The sequence below is a fragment of the Lepus europaeus genome, chromosome 15 (genome assembly GCF_033115175.1).
Source record: "Lepus europaeus isolate LE1 chromosome 15, mLepTim1.pri, whole genome shotgun sequence".
NCBI lineage: Eukaryota > Metazoa > Chordata > Mammalia > Lagomorpha > Leporidae > Lepus > Lepus europaeus.
In genome coordinates, this window is record NC_084841.1 from 769,202 (window position 1) to 784,716 (window position 15,515).

Below are 15,515 nucleotides of genomic sequence, written 5' to 3' on the forward strand. Positions count from 1 at the left end.
GGGTGGGGCAGGCCTGGCCTCCGTGCAGGGAAGAATTCGGGCGTGAGACCGAGCAGCCGGGAGCAGGCAGCCCAGGGGGCGATGGGGTCGGGCCCGTCGGACGGGTGGGCGCGCCTCACTCAGCCTGGGCAAGCGACGGCACGCGGTGTAGTGGAGAGAAGGCAGGCCAGGCGGCGGCTCCGGAGCGCGCTGAGGCCTGAGCGCCGTCTGTTCGGGCGGGCTGCCAGGGGCTCGGTTCTCCCCCCCCTCCAGGACGAAGGGTTTGCCGAGTGTGCATGAGGAAGAACTCCCAGGGCTTCCCTGCCCGAGCCGCCAGGCCGGGAGGCCCCCTGGCGCCCGGCAGAGGGCGCTTCCCCAGGGTCCTCCGGAGGCTGTGCAGTTCCTGGGGGTGTGGGCAGCACTTCGCAGTGTGACAGCTGCCCCCAGGCGTGCTGCTGAGCCGGTCACATTCCTCTCCCAAGAAACTGGTTTTCCTCGGACCTTCCCCCCAGGCTGACTCTAGCTTCCTGTCCAGCACAGACAGCAGGTGCGCGAAGGCCACAAGCCGGGGGTCTCCAGCCGCTTGAGCATGGGGGGTTGGCAGGCCGTCCAGCGGGGAGTCCAAAGGCCGGGGGAGGAGCTCTGGGCCGTGGCCTCCTTTCCCTGCCGGGCTCCAGGCCAGTGCTGTGAGCTGGAATCATTGGTGCCCCGTGGGCCAATGTCCACCCCTCACGCCATTAACAGCGGTCACAGAGGTGATGGCAGTGGTGCAGGACATTTGCCCTCTGAGGCGAGCTCACAGCCTGGGCCTGGGGGACCCTGCTGCAGGGTGGCCAGCCCCACCCTGGCCAGACCCCAGCCGAGAAGCGTGCCAGAGAGAGCTGCGGTGGATCCGGGGCCCCAGAATGAAGGAGAAGTCCCCTGAGAGGCCTTGGAGGTGGGGCTGCTGGCAGACTCCAGGCCCACACGCAGCCTTGCGTGGGAGCCGCTCCGAGGCTCTGCCAGGGGAGAGGCTGTAGGCGGAGGGTGACAGGAGCATCCAGGCATGGGAAAGGGGCCCAGAGGGCGTCCTACTGTGCTCACGGCGCTGACCAGGGCCCCGTGCACTGGTGCAGGTGTGGACCGTGTCGGGTTGTGTGTGTTCCTGTGCCTCCCAGAGCCCCCCGCATGGTGGCTGGCTCTCGATTCCCAGGAGCTACTCCCCGTGCTGTTCCCATACAGCCAGGGTGCGTGCCGTGTTACCTGTCTGGGCACTGGGCAGTGGTTGTGGTAAAGGCCAGGGAGCGGTGGCACCGCCTGTCCCTTGTCCCCTGCACGGCGGGGCGCCGCTCCAGGGCCACCCATCCCTGAAGAAGCAGGGACTCGGGGTCTCTCCCTGGGCCTGGGCATCGGCCTGCACCGACTCAGCTTCTGGTTAATGGGTAACGTGTTAACTTGGAAGTGCTGTGTCAGCCCATCGCGTGCGGGCCTTGGGCAAAGGAGGCTGTGTACTCGGAACCAGAAGTTTCCAGAACACAGATGGAACGGCTGCGCCTGGCTCGCATTCCTCGGAGTCCCGATGGCGGGAGCTGCAGGCGCCATAGACCCGTCTGTGTGAAGTCCTTGGTCAGGCGATGGAGGGGCAGGACCGGCACCCCCACACCATGAACCTCCTGGGCAGCACAGGGTTCAGCCACGGAAGGGGAGGGCTCCTGGGCCAGGGGCGCCTCAGAGGCAGCCTGTCCCCGCACCAGGAGCAGCTGGATGGAGCCCCATTTTCCTTACCCTGCTGGGCTTCTCTCCCCATGCGCTCTGACCTCTTCAGGGCTCACCAAAGTGGCTGCACAAGCCCGGAGCTGGCGGTGGTTAGCAGACCCCTGTGCCCTGCCGGGCCACCTGTCCCCAGACCCTCCTGCTCAGCTCTGGCTTTGCAGGTATCTCTGGGCAAGCAAGGGGCAAGCACCTGGTCCCACGCTGGTGCCTTGCAGCGAAGCCCACGGTAGCCATACTGGGGAGTGCTTTGGGGGCAGCTCCGTCCCGGCTCGCTCGTGAGGGAGGCTCCTGGCTTGAGCCGCAGTGTCCGGTCCTGGGCTGCCCAGCGCCTGGCTCACCTCGTGTTAGGCAGGAAGTTGGAAATTAGTCCATGTGTGAGAGAGGGGCCAGAGGAAAACCATTTCTTCAGAGAGGAATGTAACAGCCTCAGGAGGCAGCCCAGTACTGCCCACTGCTAGGTCCTGATAACTTTCCAGGTGGGCTCAGGCCCCCCCCCCCCAGGAGAATCCTCTGTGCTCATAACCAAAGGGGGCACCAGTCGGCCTGGTAACATGGAGCAGTAAAACCATCGTGTCCTTCCTCCAAGGCGGGCAGCCCAGGAGAAGCCCCTCTGCCCTGCCAGGTGGGGCTCCAGTCTGGACAGCACTGAGTCGTGAAACCTGGGAAGAATTGCACACTTAGCAAACTCTGGGTCCTGGGGGAGGAGGCGGCAGGAAGAACTGGGCCCCTTTCCCTTATACAGCCCAGTCTGAACTCCGACTGCGCACTCAGCACTCCGCTCTCCGCTGAGCGGCCCACCTGGCCTGCCAGGTGCACTCTCTCCTCCTGGCCCACGCAACCTTGCTTTCTCTGCTCTGAGTGACTGGGCGCTCCCTCCCTCTCTGGCAGAGGCCCTGCCCCAATAAACCTTGCTACCTCGCTGTCTCACGTCTGAATTCTTTCTTGCTCAGAGGCAAGAACCTACCCCACCCACCTCCACCGACACTTGGCCATGGATACTGCCCTTGCAGGATTTCCTAGGCCACCAGGAAAACTCTCCATCACCGACAAGTCTCCTGAGCAGCCCTCCCGGTGCTGGCTCGTGAGGTCACCTCTGAAGATGTGGGTCTGTTTAGGGGCCCTCATTAGCTGACCATTCCCCCGCCCTGGGAGCAAGGGCTCAGGGCGAGCTTGGAAGGCACATGTACTGCCGTGCTCTGCACAGGCCACATAACAGCACTGCACTGCCCTTGCCATGTTTCTGCCACTGTCCAGAGCACAGGGACCCCAGCACTTTCTCCTAGGACCCACGCTGCCTGCCCCTCCTGAGGGAGCCCGGGGCTGGAAGGATGCTTGGTGTGGTCCCAAACCTTTTGCCTTGGTTTTTGGCCTCCAAGAATAAGTCACCGGCTGGACTCGTTGCAGTTGCTGAGATGAGCTGTGTGTGGGCTGACGGCAGAGGGGAGAGCAGGGGATCCAGCTCTCCCTGTGCGTGATGCCCACCGGGGGAGCAGCACGCCAGTCCCCCCACGTGGCCTCATGGCCTGCTGTCATTTAGACTACTCTGGTTGTCACCGCTAGCCTCCTCACCCTTTACTGTGCAATGACTTTACCAAAGCCATTCAGCGTGCAGTTGTAGGAGTCCGGTTGCCCACGCAGGCGCCTGTCATGGGCACAGATGTGGAAGGTGTCCGGTGCTCTGCCCGCTGTGGTCGCTGCTTTCTGCCACTGTGAGGGTTAACTCTGTCCCAGATGGCACAGCACAGAGTCCTTCGGCCTCTGCGTCTGGCTGCGCTTCCTGAGCGCAGCACTGCACTGTGGGATTCACCTTTGTGGTGGGGGCAGCAGCTCTGTGCCCGCCTGGGCTGCTGTGTGAATGGGGCTGCCCCCAGCAATGCAGGACCAGCCCTTTGAGGCTGCAGAGTCTCTCCTGGGCTGCCCCCAGCAATGCAGGACCAGCCCTTTGAGGCTGCAGAGTCTCTCCTGGCCTAATCCCCAGAGATAGACCCGCTGGGCCACACAGCCAGCACGCATAACATCCTGGGGCGCATAGCTCAGTCTGCTCTGGCTTTTTGTTGCTACTGTTGGGCTGGCTGCTCCTTTTCTGTCTTTATTGTGCCCGTCTTTGAAATGTGTTTCCCACAGGGACCTGGGAGGTGGCTGCCCCGTGCTCCTTCAGCGGCGAGCTCTGCCGTTTACTGGGTCTTATGCCGTGTAAGTGAGTGCAGTGCTCAACGTGGTTTTCTCCAGGGCACAGCAGGTCTTCGTTCTCTTCTTGCTTCTGCCTTCTTTTTATTTTTATTTTTATTTTTTGACAGGCAAAGTGGATAGTGAGAGAGAGAAAGATCTTCCTTTTTTGCCATCGGTTCATCCTCCAATGGCCGCTGCGGCCGGCACATCGTGCTGATCCGAAGCCAGGAGCCAGGTGCTTCTCCCGGTCTCCCATGCGGGTGCAGGGCCCAAGCACTTGGGCCATCCTCCACTGCCTTCCCGGGCCACAGCAGAGAGCTGGCCTGGAAGAGGGGCAACCAGGATAGAATCCGGTGCCCCAACCGGGACTAGAACCCAGTGTGCCGGTGCCGCAAGGCGGAGGATTAGCCTGTTGAGCCACGGCCGGCCGGTTCTGCCTTCTTTTTAAAAATTAGTTTTATACTTTCACTACATTCATTTTTTTAAAGATTTATTTTTTTGAAAGGCAGAGTTACAGAGAAGCAGAGGCAGAGAGAGGAAGAGGTCTTCCATCCACTAATTCACTTCCCAAATGGCCGCCATGGCTGGAGCTGGGCTGATCTGAAGCCAGAAGCCTGGAGCAGGTGCAGGGGACAGGGGCCCAAGGACTTGAGCCATCTTCTACTACTTTCTCAGGCCATAGCAGAGAGCTGGATTGGAAGTGGAGCAGCCGGGACTTGAACTGCTGCCTATAGGGGATGCGCTGTCATAGGCGGTGGCTTTGCCCGCTCTGCCACAGAGCCAGCCCCTCAATATAATCTTTATTGCTTTCTGAGCGAGTCTTTTTTAGTTACTCAGTGTTTTCTGTACAGTTGTCAATCTGCCTTGAGCATTCGAAGGTCTCTGCCCATCTCTGTTGTCGTCTGCATTTCCCTTTCATGTTTGCCATTGACTTCATGATACATGGTGACTTCCACTCCACACAGCCGTTCTCTTTTAAACCACGTAAAAATGGGCAAAAATATATTTTGCACTCAGTGCATACACGGGTCCATTCTGCCCTCCCCATCCCTCTGTGTAGACCCAGGCGTCCTCCGTCAGTGGCTCTTGCTTTACAGATCGGCTGGGGGTGGGCTCCACCAGCCGTCCCTTGCATGAAAGCATTTTTAATTTGCTTCAGTCTTGTGGAAGGTGTTCCCACTAATTACAGTTCTGGGCGACGGGCGTCAACGGATGGTGTTCCAGTCTGCTGACGGGCTGCTGACGGGCGGCCTGCAGGTGGCGCTGCCTTCGTCGCCCTGGTCTCCTCCTCTGGGCGCCGTAAGGACTTTACAAAGTCAGTTCAGCGATTTGGGCAGCAGATGCAGGCGCATGGCTGCCCCCTCTGCCCGGCCAGAGGCGCCTGCAGCTCGTCCAGCTTGGGGGACTCATCAGGCGGAAGGCGTGCCTGCCAAGGCTTCATCACGTTTACTGCTTGCGTCTTCCTCTGCCTGGCCCGGCGTCCCCAAGCTCCTGCTGGTGGAGAGCTCCCAGGCCTACGTGTTCAGGCTCGCTGGCATATTTCTGCACTCCCCAGATTGCTCTTAGATTCTTCCTGTGAACTTTCCGGTTCAGGTGTTGTATCTCATCTGGAAAGTTCCATTCAGTTCTCTGCATCTCTCTTCCTGCCAAGGGTCTGTGCTCGAGACAGCTGCCCGCGGTAGGGATGCTCCTGGGACTCCGGCTGTGCGGCCCCATTCCCGGAGGCCCCGGTCTCCCCAGCCTTCCCACATCTGGGCTGTCTCCAGGCCTGGCCTTATCAGCAGGGCGGCACTGAACACACCTGAACATAGTTTTCTCTTGTCCTGAGTGTGTCTTTGGGGTAGCGAAGTGATTCTAGTTCCAGTGGTAAATGCAAATGCACTCCCCTGTGGCTCCCTCCCCTTCGGGGTCCCCGGGAATGTGTGACCCGGCCAGGCCCTCGGCCCTGCTGGCAGAGCCTTTCCAGTCAGAAGATGAGGAAGTGCATCTCAGAGTAGTTCCCATTTATTTTTGTCTACTTGAAAGGCAGGGAGAGACAGACAGGTGTCTTCCGTCCAGGGGTCCACTCCCTAAATGTCCCCACTAGCTAGGGCTGGGTCAGGCTGACGCCATCCAGGGCCCCAAGCACTTGGCCGTCCCTCCTGGCTTCCTCAGGGGGCTCAGCGGGGAGCTGGAGCAGGGGTAGAGGGCCGGAACTCCAGCGTGGGACGCAGGTGGCCCCCGCGTCTGCGGTCCTGGGAAGCTGCTGTTCCTCGCACGCGCCTCCGGAGCTGGGGGCACGCTGCGGGAAACACGAGCTCCTGCTTAGTCAAGCTGTGGCTTTAGGAGTTTGGAAGATGTCGCTTTGGCGCCACCTAGGGACAGACGTGAGGAAGAACAAGCACGGGGCCAGGCGCGGGGGAGCGAGGTCGCTGTCTGCATCCTGCGCGCTGGTGCTTCCGTGTTGACTGGAGAGCGCGCAGGGGCAGTGGCCCGGGAAGTCCCCTGCAGCCAGCGCCCCGCCAGCCCCAGCCCCTGCAGCCAGCGCCCCCCCAGCCCAGCCCCTGCAGCCAGCGCCCCCCCCAGCCCAGCCCCTGCAGCCAGCGCCCCGCCAACCCCAGCCGCCTGCAGCCAGCGCCCCCGCCAGCCCCTGCAGCCAGCGCCCCCGCCAGCCCCAGCCCCTGCAGCCAGCGCCCCCCCAGCCCAGCCCCTGCAGCCAGCGCCCTCCCAGCCCCAGCCCCTGCAGCCAGCGCCCCGCCAGCCCCAGCCGCCTGCAGCCAGCGCCCCGCCAGCCCCTGCAGCCAGCGCCCCGCCAGCCCCAGCCCCTGCAGCCAGCGCCCCGCCAGCCCCAGCCGCCTGCAGCCAGCGCCCCGCCAGCCCCTGCAGCCAGCGCCCCCGCCAGCCCCCAGCCCCCTGCAGCCAGCGCCCCGCCAGCCCCTGCAGCCAGCGCCCCCCCAGCCCCAGCCCCTGCAGCCAGCGCCCCGCCAGCCCCAGCCCCCTGCAGCCAGCGCCCCCGCCAGTCCCAGCCCCTGCAGCCAGCGCCCCCCCAGCCCCAGCCCCTGCAGCCAGCGCCCCGCCAGCCCCAGCCCCCTGCAGCCAGCGCCCCGCCAGTCCCAGCCCCTGCAGCCAGCGCCCCACCCCGCCAGCCCCTGCAGCCAGCGCCTCGCCAGCCCCAGCCCCTGCAGCCAGCGCCCCACCAACCCCAGCCCCCTGCAGCCAGCGCCCCCGCCGGCCCCAGCCCCTGCAGCCAGCGCCCCCGCCATCCCCAGCCACTGCAGCCAGCGCCCCGCCAGCCCCAGCCCCTGCAGCCAGCGCCCCCCCCAGCCCCAGCCCCTGCAGCCAGCGCCCCGCCAGCCCAGCCCCCCTGCAGCCAGCGCCCCGCCAGTCCCAGCCCCTGCAGCCAGCGCCCCACCCCGCCAGCCCCTGCAGCCAGCGCCCCGCCAGCCCCAGCCCCTGCAGCCAGCACCCCGCCAACCCCAGCCCCCTGCAGCCAGCGCCCCGCCGGCCCCAGCCCCTGCAGCCAGCGCCCCGCCATCCCCAGCCCCTGCAGCAGCGCCCCGCCAGCCCCAGCCCCTGCAGCCAGCGCCCCAGCCCCTGCAGCCAGCGCCCCGCCAACCCCAGCCCCCTGCAGCCAGCGCCCCGCCATCCCCAGCCCCTGCAGCCAGCGCCCCGCCAGCCCCAGCCCCTGCAGCCAGCGCCCCGCCAACCCCAGCCCCCTGCAGCCAGCGCCCCGCCATCCCCAGCCCCTGCAGCCAGCGCCCCGCCAGCCCCAGCCCCTGCAGCCAGCGCCCCGCCAACCCCAGCCCCCTGCAGCCAGCGCCCCGCCAGCCCCAGCCCCTGCAGCCAGCGCCCCGCCAGCCCCAGCCCCTGCAGCCAGCGCCCCGCCAACCCCAGCCCCCTGCAGCCAGCGCCCCGCCAGTCCCAGCCCCTGCAGCCAGCGCCCCGCCAGCCCAGCCCCTGCAGCCAGCGCCCCGCCATCCCCAGCCCCTGCAGCCAGCGCCCCACCCCGCCAGCCCCTGCAGCCAGCGCCCCGCCAACCCCAGCCCCCTGCAGCCAGCGCCCCGCCATCCCCAGCCCCTGCAGCCAGCGCCCGCAGCCCAGCCCCTGCAGCCAGCGCCCCGCCAACCCCAGCCCCCTGCAGCCAGCGCCCCGCCATCCCCAGCCCCTGCAGCCAGCGCCCCGCCAACCCCAGCCCCCTGCAGCCAGCGCCCCGCCATCCCCAGCCCCTGCAGCCAGCGCCCCGCCAGCCCCAGCCCCTGCAGCCAGCGCCCCGCCAACCCCAGCCCCCTGCAGCCAGCGCCCCGCCAGCCCCAGCCCCTGCAGCCAGCGCCCCGCCAGCCCCAGCCCCTGCAGCCAGCGCCCCGCCAACCCCAGCCCCCTGCAGCCAGCGCCCCGCCAGTCCCAGCCCCTGCAGCCAGCGCCCCGCCATCCCCAGCCCCCTGCAGCCAGCGCCCCGCCAGCCCCAGCCCCCTGCAGCCAGCGCCCCGCCAGCCCCAGCCCCTGCAGTCAGCGCCCCGCCAGCCCCAGCCCCTGCAGCCAGCGCCCCGCCAGCCCCAGCCCCTGCAGTCAGCGCCCCGCCAGCCCCAGCCCCTGCAGCCAGCGCCCCGCCAGCCCCAGCCCCTGCAGCCAGCGCCCCACCCCGCCAGCCCTGCAGCCAGCGCCCGCCAGCCCCAGCCACCTGCAGCCAGCGCCCTGCCAGCCCCTGCAGCCAGCGCCCCACCAACCCCAGCCCCTGCAGCCAGCGCCCCGCCAGCCCCAGCCGCCTGCAGCCAGCGCCCCGCCAGCCCCTGCAGCCAGCGCCCCACCAACCCAGCCCCTGCAGTCAGCGCCCCGCCATCCCCAGCCCCTGCAGCCAGCGCCCCGCCCCGCCAGCCCCTGCAGCCAGCGCCCCGCCAGCCCCAGCCCCTGCAGCCAGCGCCCCGCCCCGCCAGCCCCTGCAGCCAGCGCCCCCCAGCCCCAGCCCCTGCAGCCAGCGCCCCCCAGCCCCAGCCCCCTGCAGCCAGCGCCCCGCCAGCCCCTGCAGCCAGCGCCCCACCAACCCCAGCCCCTGCAGCCAGCGCCCCGCAGCCCCAGCCCCCTGCAGCCAGCGCCCCGCCAGCCCCTGCAGCCAGCGCCCCACCAACCCCAGCCCCTGCAGTCAGCGCCCCGCCATCCCCAGCCCCTGCAGCCAGCGCCCCGCCAACCCCAGCCCCGGCAGCCAGCGCCCCCCAGCCCCAGCCCCCTGCAGCCAGCGCCCCGCCCTGCCCCAGCCCCTGCAGCCAGCGCCCCGCCCCGCCCAGCCCCTGCAGCCAGCGCCCCGCCAGCCCCAGCCCCCAGTGACGTGCATGGCGTCAGTGCTGTCCTTTGTGAAGCCAGCAATACACCTGTTTGAAGACCTGTGCAGAAGAGTGATTAAAAAGCCAAAGTCCTGCCCAGCTCCCTGCGAAAGCTGGGAGAAGCAGCGGAAGGTGGCCCACGTGTTTGGGCCCCTGCGCCCACGTGGGAGACCTGGAAGAAGTCCCTGGCTCCTGGCTTCAGCCTGGCCCAGCCCTGGCTGTTGAGGCCATCTGGGGAGTGAACCAGCGGATGGAAGATTCTCTGTGTCTCCTCTCTCTGTAACTCTTTCAAAATAAATAAATCTTAAAAAATAATAATAAAAAAAAAGCCATTGGGGCCGGTGCTGTGGCATAGCAGGTAACGCCGCAGCCTGCAGTGCCCGCATCCCATATGGGCGCCGGTTCTGTCCCAGCTGCTCCACTTCCCATCCAGCTCTCTGCTGTGGCCCGGGAAGGCAGTGGAGGATGGCCCAGGTCCTTGGGCCCCTGCACCTGCGTGGGAGACCTGGAGGAAGCTCCTGGCTCCTGGCTTCGGATCAGCGCATCTCTGGCCGTTGTGGCCAACTGGAGAGTGAACCAGCGGATGGAAGACCTCTCTCTCTCTCTCTCTCTCTCTCTCTCTCTCTCTCTCTCTCTCTCTCGGCCTCTCTGTTAACCCTGCCTTTCAAATAAATAAATCTTAAAAAAAACCTCAACCTGTGCACAGAGGAGCAGCCCAAGGTCAGCCTTGAGGTCACCAGGACACGGGTCTGGCGGTGCGGTGCTGCGTGGCTGCCTGGTCCCTCGGGCGCCCGTGGGGCAGCCACCGTTCGCCGGCCCTGGGGGCGGGACCACAGATCCCGCGCTGGCCTGGTTGGTTCTGCCCGCGGCCCCACTCCCCGGTCTCTCCCCTCGGGCCATCCCCGTGCGAGTCCCCGCCTCTCCCCGTGGGCCGTCCCCGGTGCACCTGAGGGGGCGGCACCTGAGAAGGCAGCACCCTGAGGGGGGGCACCTAGGAGGGTGGCGGCACCTGAGGGGGGGCACCTGAGGAGGGGGGCGGCATGGGGGGGCGGCACCTGAGGGGGGGCACCTGAGGAGGGGGCGGCATGGGGGGGCGGCACCTGAGGGGGGGCACCTGAGGAGGGGGCACCTGAGGGGGAGGGGCGTCACCTGAGGAGGGGGCACACGAGGAGGGGGCACCTGAGGAGGGGGCGCCTGAGGGGGGGGCGCCTGAGGTGGGGGCACACGAGGAGGGGGCGCCTGAGGGGGGGGCACACGAGGAGGGGGCGCCTGAGGAGGGGGCGCCTGAGGAGGGGGGGCACCTGAGGAGGAGGGGGCACCTGAGGGGGGGGGCACCTGAGGAGTGGGGGCACACGAGGAGGGGGCACCTGAGGAGGGGGCACCTGAGGAGGAGGGGGCACCTGAGGAGGAGGGGGCACCTGAGGAGGAGAGGGCACCTGGGGGGGGCGGCACCTGGGGGGGCACCTGAGGAGGGGGCACCTGAGGAGGGGGCGCCTGAGGGGGGGCGCCTGAGGAGGGGGCGCCTGAGGAGGGGGGCGGCACCTGAGGAGGGGGGACACACGAGGAGGGGGCACCTGAGGAGGAGAGGGCACCTGGGGGGGGCGGCACCTGGGGGAGGCGGCACCTGGGGCGGCACCTGAGGAGGGGGCACCTGAGGAGGGGGCACCTGGGGGAGGCGGCACCTGGGGCGGCACCTGAGGAGGGGGCGCCTGAGGGGGGGCGCCTGAGGGTCGCCAGCCGGTCCTGTCAGGGCCTCGAGGCGGGGGGCGGAGGGCGGGAGCCGCGGCCGCAGTGTCCACGGGCGTGGGGCTCCGGCCCCGCCGCCCCGCCGCCTGGTCAGCCCGGGCACGCCGACCTTCGACCCCGCCCCCGCCGAGCGCGTGACGTCACCGGCCGGCACGCACCCCGCTGCTCTCTGAGGGGCGCGCAGTCCCCGGAGCCCCCGGAGACCTGGGTCTGGACACAGCGGACCCAGCCCCGGAGCCGGGCGCCCGCGGCCCCTGGGCGGCCGCCTGGGCGGTGTGGCGGTGGAGCGGAGGGGGAGGAAGACAGGGCGTCCCCTAGGTCAGCGCTGGGGCCCGCCCGGGCGGCCTGCTGCGCTGGGCTGGGGGGGGGGGGCAGGATGCCTTCCCTTCGTCCACCGCGCCCAGCCCCCCGGCCCCCGCGTCCACCTCCACGGGGCCCAGAGCTGCTGCTCCAGCCCGGGGTTGGCTCCAGGTCCTGGGATGCGCCGCACCCACGCCTTCCTGCGGCCCGCGGGGTGCCCGGGGCTCAGCAGGGGCTTTGCCCGGCGGGGAGCCCCCAACCTCCCGCCGGAGGAAGGAGCTGGACCCCTGATCTGTGCCCAGCGTGCGGGCAGCGGCTGTGCTGTGCGGGCAGAGGCCGGCCCCTCGGTCCTTAGACCGGGACACCCTGAGGCCGTCGCACCAGTCCCTGTCCCCGGAGGGGGTTGAGGGGTGGCCTCGGGGTGGCCTCGGGGCGGCCGCGGCCTTGCTGCCTGTTGGGCGGGGTCTCTGCACTCAGTTACCCCGCTGATTACCCACAAATGCCTTCCCGCCGCTCTCAAAAGCACAGAGCAATTTCAGAATTGCCACCTCCTGGCTCTGCCTGGCAGCCCGCCTGGCCTGGGCGCGGGGTCGGTAGCTGCTGACTCCCCACCCCCACCCCACCTCCACAGTGGGGGGCGCTTCGCCCTGCATCCTTTTGCCCGGCTGACGCCAGGCACTGGTTGATTTGGGGGGTGCGAGGGGCACTGCCATGGCCATCGCGGGGAGGGGCAGGACACAGCAAGGCCCCAGGAGGCCCAGCCGCCAGCGCCCCATGGTCCTCGGAGTCCCTGGAAGGAGGAGGAGGAGGGTGGGCTGGGATGAGGAGTGTCCTGCCCGGCGTCCTCCCCTCACACAGGCACCCGGTTAAGGTTGGGGGCCTTGGGAGCACGGCGGGGCAGGAACCTGAGCTGAGCAGGGTTGGGTCGTGTGTATCCGGCTGTGCGGGATCGCAGAGGGCTGTGGCAGAGCCTCCTGGGTGCGGTGTGAGTGACACACAGCCTCTGGAGGGCCCCCCTCCCAGGCTGGCCCTGGAGCCTCAGCTCCTGACTGTGGCGGGCGCCCTTGTCACCAGCAAGGCCTGGACACACTGTCCCGTCCCGTTAGCTCATCCTGTAGATTCATGGCTCGCAGCTTCCTGTCACCCCGAGTCTCACGCTGAGACCCAAGGCAGTGGCAGTAGGAAGTGACCGAGTTGGGAGTGCCCGCTGTGGTGACAGGATCCTACACCTGGGCACACCCACACCTGTGTGCACCCCACACCTGGGAACACCCACACCTGTGTATACCCCACACCTGGGAACACCCACACCTGGGCACACCCACACCTGTGCACCCCACACCTGGGAACAACCACACCTACGTATACCCCACACCTGGGCACACCCACACCTACGTATACCCCACACCTGGGCACACCCACACCTGTGTATACCCACACCTGAGCACATCCCACAGCTGTACACACATGCACACCCACACCTGGGCACACCCACTCGTGTACACCCCACAGCTCTACACACATGCACACCCACACCTGGGCACACCCACTCATGTGTACACCCCACAGCTCTACACACATGCACGCCCACTCGTGCACACCCCACACCTGTGTATACCCCACACCTGTGCACACATGTATACCCACACCTGGGGTACCCCACACCCCGGGGCTGGGGCTCAGCGGGGAAGGACCCCTGTCCAGGCGCCTCACTTATTGGCAGGGTTGGGTTCCTGCTGGCCTGGGGCCTCCTCAAGCTTCCAGAGGGCCTGCAGCTCTGCGCCCACCGTTTGCTTCCCCAGGGTCACAGGCAGCAGGGGCAGTGGCGAAGTGGCCGGGTCCTGCTCCTGCATCCCCGCCACTGGGTGCTGCGGCTCCAGGCAGCCGGGACACCGGGCAGAGGCCCTCGAGTCTGTGCCCCAAGCAGGGAGTCGTGACCGCGACAGGGAGACATGGGCGCCGGCCCCACTCAGTGACCACGGGTGGCGGTGGCGTGAGCGTCCTGGCAGCAGGGAGCCTCCGCTCAGAAGGAACGTGTGGACGTTCCAGGGCCCCCCTGGCTGGTGCTGACCTCCGCGTGGGCAGCAGGTGTCCTGCGCCTTCTGTGGCACTTGCCGTCATCACCTGGCTCCTTGTGCACCGTCTGAGGCACCGACAGCCACGCAGCTTGTCCCCAGCAGCTGGTGCCTGGTTGGACAGGCAGAGGGGGACAGGGACAGTGCGGCCACGATGTGCACGGGCAGGCGCGGCCCCAAGTCTCGGGAAAACGTCTTCTGTGGAAGCTGCCGCCGCTCGCCGGGTCTGGTAGGAAGCCGAGTGCTGATGGAGTTTTTTAACCGAGGCGTTGCAACAGCTGACGGAGCAGCACTGGACTCCCAGCTGCGCCCATGCACCAGGCCCTTTCGGCTTTACCTGCCCAGGGGTTCTGACCACATCCCAGGCTGCTGAAGGGGAGTACGCCGAGGCACAGGCAGCTGGGAACCGGCTTGGAGGGGACAGTGCCCAAGTGGTCCGGCCCCGAGTCCTGCCAAAGTGACCAGAACAGCTGACGGGTGGGGCGGGACAGAGCGGAGGTAGGACGTCGCCCCACGTAGGGCCCGCGTCCCAGAACAGCTGACGGGATGGACGGGACAGAGCGGAGGTAGGACGTCGCCCCGCGTAGGGCCCGCGTCCCGAGGCCAGAGGCCAGGGTGGACTCGGAGCAGAGCTCGAGGGACAGAGCCACAGGCGAGCTTGCCCCCGCTCCTGAGCCCTGAGATGTGCATGCTGCAGGCCAGGAGCTGTTTAGCTTTCGGGTGCGGCTTCCCTGTGTGAGGAAGGCTCACAGGAGATGAGCAGCTCTAATCGCCGCGGGGCAGCGCGCCACCTCGGAATGCACACACCGGAAAGCTACTCCAAATATTAACCTCTGATTCCAAACGGGAGTGGGCTTAACCCGGGGCCCAGGGCCGCACCGGCCGCTCACGAGGGGTCTTTCTGAACCACTAATGCTGTGCAAATATGCACCCCGGCCAGGTTCTAATCACAGCAAACAGACTGGTGGAGAGGGGTGCAGGGACGAGGCGGAGTTATTCAGACTCTAGGCAAACACAGCGCGGCCTCAGCACTGGCTCCACTCGGGGGCTCAGTTACGTAAGCAGGAGCCTGCTGGCCGCCCAGGACAGCCATGTGCAGTTTGCCAGTTTCCCGTCCACCGCCGGGCCACCACCGTGCACCTCCCTGTCTGACACCTGTGATCAGAGCACCTGCGTGGCCGCTGCCCTCGGTGGGCCAGCCGCTCCTGGGCACCCAGGGGCAGGGCTGCTGCTGGAGGGGGCTCCGGTGTCCCGGTTTCCCTTGCTGAGTTTAAAGCCCTTGGCCAGGAGCAAGGCCGGGCGGGGACGGAACACAAAGTGCGATGCTGTAGTTGGACCACGTGAGTGGACATTTTGGAGCCTGGACGTGGTCTGGGAATGTGAGCAGCACGTCTGCTTACCCTGCTACGTCCCCGAGCCAGACTCAACCCGGGCAACACGGCCCCGTGTGCCGCAGGGTCCCCCACCAGATGAAGGACAGCAAGGTGCCCACAGGACCCCTGGCCCCGAGGCCTGCCCGCCTGCCCGGTGCCTCCACAGCTTGCCCACACTGGGGCTGGTTTGCACAGCTGTCCCTGTCCACACCTGGCCGGTCTGAGCTGGTTCTGTGACCTGCACTCCTGGTCCCTCTGCATTTGCGCCGTGCACGCTGTGTGCAAAGCTGTGCAGAGCCTGCGGGGGCCGTGGGGAGTTGGCGCAGGAGCCCCGGCACACGCTGACCACGGCAGGAGCTGGATTTCACATCAGATTCACAGGCTCAAGTCGGGGAGAAGGCAGCCCCCTGGGTTTGTCCACCTGCCCAGGCCACACAACGCCGTGGTGGGGTGAGAACTCAGCACAGGTCACAGGGATCCAGGGCCCCGCCTGGGCTGACAGACCACCTCCTGCGAGAACGGCCTGTGGGCGCCACCCCAGGGACCCCAGGGCTCCCTGCAGGCCCACCCCCCGGACACCACCTGATGGCCCTGCCCAGCACCACCACCCTGGGACCTGGGATGAAATGAGCTGCATGAGGTTGGGAGCCAGACCCTACCCACAGGGCACCCTTCCCGCCATCGGTGCACCCTGCACGCCTCGCCCTCCAGTCTCCCCACAGCCACCTCTGTGCCCACAGGGCCCCGTCTGGGCCTCCTCCCTGATCAGGGCAGAGCAGGACCGGCCAGGCTGAGGTCTGACCAGTGTCCCCTGAGTCCTGAGTTCC

The 15,515-nt window shown here is 67.5% G+C and overlaps 1 protein-coding gene across 1 annotated transcript in view; it reads right to left on the minus strand.

Moving 5' to 3' along the window:
- LOC133774706 (proline-rich protein HaeIII subfamily 1-like) overlaps nt 1-13,093 on the minus strand; it is a 13,876-nt gene extending 783 nt beyond the window's left edge. The window contains exons 1-7 of the mRNA XM_062212616.1: nt 12,954-13,093; nt 11,431-11,627; nt 11,050-11,206; nt 10,819-10,888; nt 10,659-10,736; nt 10,562-10,612; nt 10,344-10,478 (exon numbers count right to left, since the gene is read on the minus strand). Of these exons, the coding sequence (XP_062068600.1) occupies nt 10,344-10,478; nt 10,562-10,612; nt 10,659-10,736; nt 10,819-10,888; nt 11,050-11,206; nt 11,431-11,627; nt 12,954-13,093 (828 nt within the window). The remainder of the gene's footprint in view (nt 1-10,343; nt 10,479-10,561; nt 10,613-10,658; nt 10,737-10,818; nt 10,889-11,049; nt 11,207-11,430; nt 11,628-12,953) is intronic.
- Between the last annotated feature and the right edge of the window lie 2,422 nt (nt 13,094-15,515).